The sequence below is a fragment of the Pongo abelii genome, chromosome 10, assembly GCF_028885655.2.
Source record: "Pongo abelii isolate AG06213 chromosome 10, NHGRI_mPonAbe1-v2.0_pri, whole genome shotgun sequence".
NCBI classification, from domain to species: domain Eukaryota; kingdom Metazoa; phylum Chordata; class Mammalia; order Primates; family Hominidae; genus Pongo; species Pongo abelii.
In genome coordinates, this window is record NC_071995.2 from 10,577,102 (window position 1) to 10,587,632 (window position 10,531).

Sequence of the window (10,531 nt, forward strand, 5' to 3'; positions counted from 1 at the left end):
AGTTAAAAGTGCTTATGTGAGCCCACCACCATGGTGATTTTATTTTTCCACATACCTCTTATTACCATTAAATATATTGTATATCTTTGTTATTTCATTTAGCTTATATTTGTCTTACTCCAGGAAAAATTAAGCTCCTTCTTGGAAAATATCTATTTATCCATTATTGCAACCCAATTCCTAGGGCAGTAGTTGAAATAAGCTCAATTAAATTTAAATAAATGAATGAATAGGTCCATTATATACAAATATCTGTGTTATATGCCTGCCTACTCCTACTTAAACACAGTTACATTAATACACATCTCAAAGTCATAATAATTTTTTAAATCCTGTTACTTCTTATAGTTAATATTTGTCTGGCTGAAATTAAAAATAAGAAGTAAAGGAGAAGTAGAACTATGACAGTCAACCAACTTATTTATCTCTTTATAAATCTGTTTTCCACCAGGCACAGTGTCTTAGGCCTGTAATCTCATCACTTTGGAATCCTCCCAACTGAAGCAGGAGGATTGCTTTGGGCCAGGAGTTCGAGACCAGCCTGAGCAACATAGTGAGATCCCATCTCTACAAAAGATAGAAACATAATGAGACCCCCATCTATATAAAAAGTTTTTAAAATTCATCAGCCATGGTGGCACACACCTGCAGTCGCAGCTACTCAGAAGGCTGAGGTGGGAGGATTGCTTGAGCCAGGGAGGTCAAGGCTGCAGTTAGTCGTGATCGTGCCACTCTACTCCAGCCTGGGTGACAGAGTAAGATCTTCTCTCAAAAGCAGTAATGAAATGAAATGAAATGAAATGAAATAAAATAAAATAAAATAAATCTGCTTTCTCTCGCGTAATATCGAGGACATGGGAGTTGTTGTTTTTCTGCCCAAAGGACCAAAAAGAGTGAACTTAAATTCCTACTGTGAAGTGAGGGCCTGGACTTCAGAAATCAGAACATCTTTCAATAATAATTATATTCATGAAAAGAAAAAAAATACATGATCCTTCCTAAGATTGCCTCAAGGGCAGAAAAAATAAAAGAAGTATAATAGGCTTTAAAAAGTTTTTTAAAATCTCTTCTAAGAAATCCTCTTTCTCTGATCAAATTTTCACATTTTGAAATTTTTCTTCTCTCTTCCCATCTCCCTCCTCTTGCTCTCTCACTTTCTTTCTCTGTCTTTTTCAATATTCTCCTTCCAATCATTCTATATAAAAGACATGGAGAAACACAATCCTAGGGAGTTCATCTTCCAGGAAACCAAGCTCCCATGACAGAAAGTCCATGAAACTGAAAGTTTCACTTTTTCTTTTTCTTTGATACTATTTTTCCTTCTAGATGTTTTTCTTCTAACTGTGAGTCTAATGTTTCTCAGTTTTATTCCAAGTGCTCCTAATCATACTGAAGTCTCTCTCCAGGGATCACCCTCACCCTAACATGAGACAGATTTTCACAAAAATAAGATGCCTAGGAGGTCGCTTGAGTTTGGTTTGGCTTTATTGTGGTTTTATTTTTTGGAAAAGAACCCCTTTGGTGTCTCCTGAGGCATGTTTAGAAAGGGGTGTGGACAGGCCAAGGAATGATATAAACACCCCTAGGAATAATAAGATATATATAGAAAAAAAAAACCTTTCCTGTATCCTCTTAGTATTAACCATACTATAAAAGGTCTTAGTGCTAGGGTCAAATTTTGGATACCAATTACTGTGTAATTATATGAAACTTTGTGAGTGGAGAGTTGTCAGACTTAACCAGTTACCCTTCATTAGGCGTCAGAGAGGGAAAATTTTGTTTTCCACCTAAGAAACTAAGCTGACATTACCATATACAGTCTATTAGTATACCTATGAAATGCAAAAGGTCTTAAAAGCTGGGGAAGACACCGAGAGTTTAAATAATGTGCATGTTACAAACTAGTTGCAGAGCTAGAATTAAATCCTTATGTTTAACGCTATATTTTGCACACTTTTCCGTGAGCCAGTCAGGAGTCACAGAGACATGGGGGCAAAACTGGTGGCAATGTACATAATATTTCAGAAAGCACTTTTTGATCCCTTTGTATTTTGAAATGTAAATGTCTTTGTTTCCTTAATCCTCACATGTAGTGCATAGGAAACCTCCTCATGGGAATTTGAGTTCATGGGTTGAGTCTGCTTTTCTGTGTTCATGTAAATGCAGGTTTCTTTTCTCTTATGAATCTATTTCAAATATTGCTATTTTCATACTCTCTAAATGAAAATGTGTGTTATCCTTCCTATTATTTGAAAAGAGTATACATCTAAAAACATATGAGCTATTTCTAGAATATCATTGAGGTTCCAATTCACAGTATTTAGAAACTTAATTATATTTTTCCTCTTCAGTAAAAGTTAGGTGACTCAATTTTATATCCCCATCAACAGATATTATTTACTGAAATATAATTCAAAAACAACATTACCATTAATGATAATTGCTCACATTTCTTGAGTTACTGAGAAAAATGTCTTATATGAATGTTCTCATCTAGCCTCACAAACACCCCCTATAAGGTAGATATTATTATCTTATTTTACAGATAGGGAACTGAGGCTAGCAGGTTTAGACAGCTTATTCAGGAACACACAGCTACTATTAGTAATAGTTACTAATGAACTATTAGTAACTCCCCAGGATTGTGTTTCTCCATGTCTTTATATAGAATGATTGGATGGAGAATATTGAAAAAGAGAGAGAGAGAAATAGTTATTAATAGTAACTATAAGTGTGTTCTAGATACACTTTATTTCACTGGAAACAACCTTTACAAAAATTGAATTACCAAGGAGTCACTTAAGTTGCCTAAGTCACTAAGTTGCACAGAGCTACCCAAGCTGACTGATTCCAGAGCTGGACATTTTCAATCATCTTCCTATCCTCCCAACACATCTCAGATCAATATTTATACACGGCAGTGCATCTGGAATCATAGAACGACAGCAGCTTGCAACTTTTCCCTTCTACATTATGAAATGTCCACTCTACCAGCAAGATGAATTTTGAAAGCATAAATTTAATCATACTTCCTCTCTTCCATAGGAAGAAAAGTTTCCCAAGGCTCATTCTGTTTTATCAGTTTCTTAGTGTGCTGTATCAGGCTCCTCCTAATAGGATCCCATTATACTTCTTAGCCTCATGGGTCCAGATCACGTCACTTCCTCTGGGAACTCGCAAAACTAAACTCAATCAGTAACTCATTCATTCCTATATTGCTTCTGCGGCCTCCAACATTGATTTAATAGCACTAAATGACATTTACTACAACTATTGATTTAGAGTATTCCTTCCACTTCTCTAAGCACCTGAAAAAGAGGCTCCTCTAGTACATCCCATAATGTCTTGTCATTAGTAGGTTTGATTTAAAGAGTTGTTGAATCAGTTAACAGTGATTTATGTCATGACTGTGACGAGGGATTTATACTGTAATTGAGGAAATAAAACTAAAACGCTGGGAAATTCAATAGTACTGTAATTAATGTGAACAAGGGAAAAGAGGAACTTGAATTTATTATTAAATGTTTTTTAAATTATTTAACCAAAGTAATTTTTCATATTCTTTTGATAGGATAAAATTTAGTCTCTGGCAGGAATCTCAGCCTGTCAGTTATTTCATCCTCTTTCCTCTTACTGTACTGTTAATGTGAAGTTCTCTCCCTGAACTTATTTTCAATCTACAATTGAGTTAGAATTTCCCACATCTTAAAAAATAATTCTTAAAATCTTTCACCTAACCCTGTAATACCTCAGCAATAACCCATTTTATCTTCAAAAAAAAGAGAGAAAGAAAAAGAGAAAATGACTTAAATTGTTTATTTTATTATGTAACCATCAGTTCCTTTTCAAACCACTGCTATCAAAACTAAATATTTTCCTCCTTATTGATAAATTATTAAATAATCATTTTAGTCTTCCTTTTGCTTAAAATCTCTGCAGTATTTGTTATTTGTTGTTTTTAAAACTCACAGTCATTATGATTGACTTTTCCAATACTCTTGAATTTATTGTCTCTTCCATTACTCTAATTTTCCATTACTCTTGAATTTATTGCCTCTTGATGCCTTTGTTGCCTCTCTCCAAGACTCCTGCTTGTACCACTCTCTGCTATTCATCCCTAGTAGCTCCTTTTGGAATCTTTCATTCTTCTTGCTCCTCAGGTGTTGATATTCCCTCAGATTATCTCCTTGACACTCTATTCTTCTGTTCATTCATGTTTTCATTTTACATTCCCTCCCTCAGTGATCTCACTCACTCTCATACATTTTAATTACTATCCATTTATTTGACTTAATGACTTAGGTACCTCATTTACTTTATTTATTTATTTATTTACTATGCCAGTAATTCCCACATGTATATGTAGCCCAATCCACATCCTGCATATACAGGTGTCTTTGGACAGCTCCAAATTCATGTCCCTCCTTCTGCAGACCCCTTAAACTCAAACTCAATTCATCGTCTTTCCTGTCCCTTCTATAGTTTCTGTCTCAGTTAACAGCAGCACCATCCACATTACATCAGACAGAACCTAGTCAACCTACCACCGAGGTCCCTTTCCTTGTCTCCTCACATGTAGCCAATCACCGATTATCTAAACTCCATCACCTCGACATCTTTCATATCTGATTCTTTTTCCTCATTTTTACTATACTGCCTCAGTTCAGGTTCTTTTACTCTTGTATTGGACTAGTGAAAAAATTTGGTATCGGTACATGCAGTTTCATATACCTTCAACCTATCCTTTCCATTGCAGCCAGGAAGGTTTTCCCAAAACGCAAAATTCTGTTTCTCCCTATCTAAATCCTGCATTGACTTCATTTTAACTATTGAATAGAATTAAAATAGATCAGCATGCCCTAAAATCCCTCCTTAACTTGCCAGATTTACCCCTTTGCCAAGTTTCCCTCCTCCAACTCTACACCTACGCCATACATATTGCTTATAGTTCTCTAAAAATACAAAGCTACTGAAAACCTTCATGACTTTCCCTTCATATGTCTCTCTGTCTGTAGTGTCCCCAGCCTCTCAAACACCCTCACTCCCGATTCCTTATTATGTGGAAGATCTTAAAATTAACTCAACTCCACCGTCGCTCCTTCTGTTAAGCCTTTCCTCAACTCCTCTACTTAATTAGGTAAAAATAACCAAGCTCTCAGCTGTACTGTACATGCTTCTGCCATAGCACCTTATTATACTTATTCCTTAGTTGAGAATTGTATTAGACTTTCAATTTCCTTATGAACAGGGACCATATCACATTGGACATTATATCCTCAGTACTAGGATAACATGACCCCAGACATAAGTTTGTGAAAAATGTATGAGGTTGTTGTTTTTCTTTTTCACTATCTTAATTGTTTGGCATTTTTACTATCTTAATTGTTTGACATTTTTAAACACAAACATAGTTGTTACATCAATTGTTATTGACAAAAGTCTAGAAATTAAATGAATGTGTGATTTATTTTTATTAATTCTAAAAAATAAAAGTTGCCAGCTCTTAATGGTGTCACATCATTACGTTGAATCTGAATCCTCCACATTGCCGAAAATTTCTGAGTGATTTCTGCTGTTATTTTTATCAGTGAAGGTATATCAGATATGTTTATCTAAGAAATAATTATACTTCTATGATGGCATTCCCCTCAATGTTTGTATTACCATAAAAAGATGAAAACAAGATCTCATATATGTTGCGTAAGATAACTATTTCCAGATGATTTCTTCCAAGACAATTCTTTGTAAACTCCACTTCTACTGTTTCAATATCCATTTCTTACAAAGAAGCTCCCAGATATTGCAGCTAGTGTTTTATCTTGCTCCACCTCCCTCTCCACCCTTCAACCTCAGCAGAACTTATTTGTACATGCTGTTCTTAATTATGCTGATCACTAATCCTTGAGAGAGTTCCTGGCTCCAGTCAAAGGTGGAAAATGAAGTTATATACAAGCTACTCAAAACCACAGCCCTAAAAATGGACTCTTCCTAAGTTTTTTTGGAGGAAAACACTTTGCATCCTATTATACATATCCTGTGGCTACAGAAGCTGACATCCCTACTTTTGTCACTTAGCTTCATTTCAAAGAGGTTGGAAATCCCCAATGTCCCTTAACAGCTTACTGGGTAGTTTAGTTAAAAAAAAAAAAAAAGCCATATTAGTAGGTTTCAGGTGGAGAGTCATTTAATAAATAGAAATAAATAGAAAGTGAATGGAGGGTTTAGTAGGAGAAAGGAAAGAAAACTAAAAGTTATTTGATAAAGAAATAAGCAACAGGATAGTTTTTTTTTTAAAGGTATATCCAGATTTACAAAGGTGAAGAAAACAATGATATAATCAGAAGGGAAAGGACATATTAAAATACAGGCACTGAATGAATGTTAAAATGTGGGATTCCTTTCAACATTCCATTTCTTAAGAATTCCTAAAGTGTTCCTTTTAGCAATTTTGTGTCAGTCTATATCAGATCAGACAGACATTCAAATATTTTACATAATTTATCATTCTCAGTACTCACAACCACCTTGTAAAGGAAGTTTCATTACTTCTATTTAATATTAATTCAAGTTAATATGAATTAATATACTTAAAGTATTTAAAACACTGCCAGCACATAATGAGCCCTTTATACATGTTTGTGGCCATTAATATTTTATAAATAAAGAATATGATGCTACCAGGATACTTAAATAACTCGTCCAAAGTTACACAGAAGGAAAGTGGCGTACCTGGTTTAGGACCTAGAACCTAGTCCTGTGTATATGACCATGTGAGTCCTTTTCACTAGAACTGAAGTCATATTTTAGCTTTAGATTGGCTGAGTGGCCCAGGAAATAAAATCCTTCTCTAAGTGTGGGAATTATGGAACTGAATAGAACTGAAAAAAAAAATCACTACTATGTCACAGGGTGAGTAATTGGAAATAAAATTACAAGATGCAAGCTAAATATATCCATTTCTAGGAGGGACAGCTCATCTCACACATTTCACAAGCACTCTGGTCTATTTGGACTCCAGGAGACAGCGTACCTGTGCACCGGGGCTCTGGACGCCGAGTTGTGGCAGAGGCTTGAGAATGCAGGCTCATGGTGGTGTCCCCATCATCATCCAGCATGTCCCTCGTGCTGCTGTACTTGGCCTGCATCTGGATTCCTACAGCGGTGAGAGTGAAATGTGGTCAGATTGCCCTGGGCCGCCGGGCTACTGTGAGCTAGTTCAGGAAGCAAGGCACTAAAAGGCATTCCTAATGTTCTTTCCCAGCAAGTAGCAGGGGAAGTCTCTGGCTGCAGTTCCTGACTGGACAGGCCCAGCCCCTGTCCTGTGAGCTTGTACTCTGAATGCCAAATCAGTCAGGCTGAGGGGAAATAGCATGTGTTTTCTGTTTAGGCAGTCTCTGTCTAAACAGTTATCAAAAAGTTGGCCTTTCTCAGGTCTCCTTTGTTTACCTGTTTGCATTTCTCATGTAACTTCAGTGTAAAGAAGGCAAGAACTTACAATAGCACGGTGTAGCACTGTGGTTCTTTCAGAGTCTGCAGAATAATAATAACTTGGAAGGACACACATCCCTGTTTCTCACCCATCCTTTAGGGAGTCACTTAGTTTAACCTCTCTGTGCCTTTGTGAAAAGAAAAGAGATTATAGGACCTAGCCCCTTCCTTTCTCCAAGAACAGAGTAGTGATCTTTCTTATAGTATCTGAACTTGATTTAACATTTTATAGCACATTTGGTACATTATGATCGTGAGGAATTATACATTTTACTGGAAGTAAAAACTTTTAAAACTATCACTAACCACCATGTGGTTTGGGGAAGCCACTAAGTTTGTGCCTAAATCTCCTAAACTGAGAAGAAAATGTTTTAGGTAATGTGAAAAAATTCTTCCTGAATCAGTACATTAGAATTATATTCCCTGTCTTAGTCTGTTTGTGCTGACCTACAACAGAATACGTGAGACCAGATAAATTATAAGCAACAGAAATGTATTTCTCAGCATTCCAGAAGCTGGCAAATTTAAGATCAAGGCACTGACAGGTTTGGATGTCAGGTGAGAGCTGCACTCTCTGTAGAGGAGGAAGGCTATTCTCACATGGCAGAAAGCAGAAGGTCAAGACAGCCAAATGCTACATGTAGCCTCTTTTATAAAGGCCTTAATACCATCCTCAAGAGAGAAGACTTCAGGGACTAATCATCTCTTAAAGGCCCCACCTCTCTCAATACTACCACATTGGCAACACCTGAATTCTGCAGGAAACACATTCAAACCATAGTAAGATAGGTATCAGTGACAACCTTGTGGCTTTGGGAGGACAATTAACAATTTGCGTCTACATTTCCTAAACTGAAAGACAAGAAGATTGTTTTAGATAATGTCTAAAAGTTCTTCCTGAACCTGTACAATAGACTTATATTACTCTACCAAAACTTTTCCAGATGTTAAGTGATAGATGGGCAAAATGAAGCACACTAAATATGAAGGAGTGTCAGAATGCTCCAGTTGGGGTAGCCAGACCATATAAAAGACCTTTGAGGAAGTGCACATTCTGGATTCACATGTGTTTCAAGCTGTGTGTTGTTCATCAAATTATTCTAAATTTTTTAAAAACTGGATTTTTTTTTTTTAGATGGCAGATTGGAGGCAGTGTTAGCATGACTCTACCACTTGGAAAGACAAAACAGCGAGTAAAAAATGCTCACTGTGGGCCAGCCATGGTGGCTCACGCCTTTAATCCCAGCACTTTGGGAGGCCGAGGTGGGTGGATCACCTGAGGTCAGGAGTTCGAGACCAGCCTGACTGACATGGCAAAACCCCGTTTCTACTAAAAATATGAAAATCAGCAGGGCATGGTGGCGGGTGCCTATAATCCCAGCTACTGGGGAGGCTGAGGTAAGAGAATCACTTGAACCCAGGAGGCAGAGGTTGCAGTGAGCCAAGATCACACCACTGCAACAGAGCGAGACTCCATCTAAAAAAAAAAAAAAAAAACCTTCTCACTGTGAACTTTTTCCCAAGAAGCAACGCAGGAACTGAACAGGAAAACTGAAAGAATCCAGACTCTTTGAAGGAAGCGGCAGGTTACACCTACACCATGAGCTAGGTGAAAAGCTATAAGCTCCCAGGGAGTGCGAGGTGAAGAGACTGGCTCCAGGATACATACCCCCACTGGGGAACCTGAAAGTCCATGCCGTGGGGGAAGGCCTTAACCCGTCCCAGCACTGGAACCAATTAAAAGAGCTGTGATGAATACAAAATTAAGAGCAGCAGCAGGAAGAAGCTTGTGTGCATTCCCAGTCTCCAGCATGAACCAAGGGAAGCTATTCCTTATTATACCTCACAGACAACCTCGTGGAACTCAGCCAACTAGCTCAGTCAGGAGTTGCACATTGTAAAAACTCCCAACTGAAATTCACAATATAACCTCAAGTGAAGATGAACTCCCTTGGCCAGAACCAGAAAGGTTAGTGGGAAATGTGTTGCAGCCATGAGTGCAGGATCTGGGTGCCAGCTGTGTGGGTGGACAGAGAGGGGCATGGCCTGAACGCCAGCAGTTGCTATCACCACGGGAAAAGTTTATGGCCTCAGGTAGTTGTGAGCTCTGAGTGCAGACTGCCTGGAACTTAGCTCACTGCTGCTAGCAGAGTACTGCAGGAGCCAGATCTGCCTTGACAACTGTGTGAAATCTGGGTTAGGCTTACTGCTGCCTGCTACTCCCCACTCCCTGTGCAACCACATCTCCAAAAGGGGCCGCTGCTTGCCGTGACTCAGAGTGCAGACCTACCTAACACAGCCCTCATCTGGCTTTGCCCCTCCACCTGCCGTGGTAGCTTAATACAAAGGACTTAATACAAAGGATAGAAACCCTGGGGAGGTTTATAGCCCCATCCATCACCTGAGAAGCCAGACTACCTACCCTGGGCAACATAAGGCAAGCACAAATCCCACTACTACTACCACACCTGATACTCTTTTGCAAATGCCACCCAGTAGCTGGAAGCCCACCAACACAGTCCATTGCAGCATCTGTAGGTGGAATAACACTGCACTCAGGAAGGACAAAACTACTGTGTGACCTCAGCTATTACCACTTCCTGCACCACCCTGTCTAACCAGGAGGTCCTGAGTCTATCCACATGACCAGTTTATTACTACCTGAACTAGCATTCAAGAAAGACAACACACTAAAGTTATCTATAATCAAAGAATCTCACAGGTCTATGTCACGCCTCTGGCACCCCCATCAGACCTGGTGCTGATAACGGCTGCTGGAAAACTGGAGGACAGGTCATATCACTGGATCCTTAGCAGACATCCCCCAGCACCAGTCTGGAGTCACTGAGTGGCTAGACCCTGAGGAGCAGCAGCACTCATAGTAGTCTGTCTCTCAAGAACTTCTACTCCTAAGGAAAGGGAGAGCGTGCCACATCAAGGGAACACCCTGTGTGAATAAAGAATCCAGATGGCAGGTCTTAAGGATTAGATTGTTCCACTGGTGGGAAGTTTCTTTCAATAGAGGCAGAATTGAAGTGCTGGG

General features: G+C 38.6%; 1 protein-coding gene across 2 annotated transcripts in view; it reads right to left on the minus strand.

Moving 5' to 3' along the window:
• Positions 1–7,262, minus strand: part of CLEC1A (C-type lectin domain family 1 member A) — a 30,170-nt gene extending 22,908 nt beyond the window's left edge. The window contains exon 1 of one of the 2 annotated variants that reach the window (XM_002822899.3): positions 7,031–7,262. In XM_002822899.3, the coding sequence (XP_002822945.1) occupies positions 7,031–7,145 (115 nt within the window). In that variant the 5' untranslated portion in view covers positions 7,146–7,262. The remainder of the gene's footprint in view (positions 1–7,030) is intronic. The other variant, XM_063712014.1, reaches the window with a different exon arrangement.
• Positions 7,263–10,531: the final 3,269 nt, after the last annotated feature.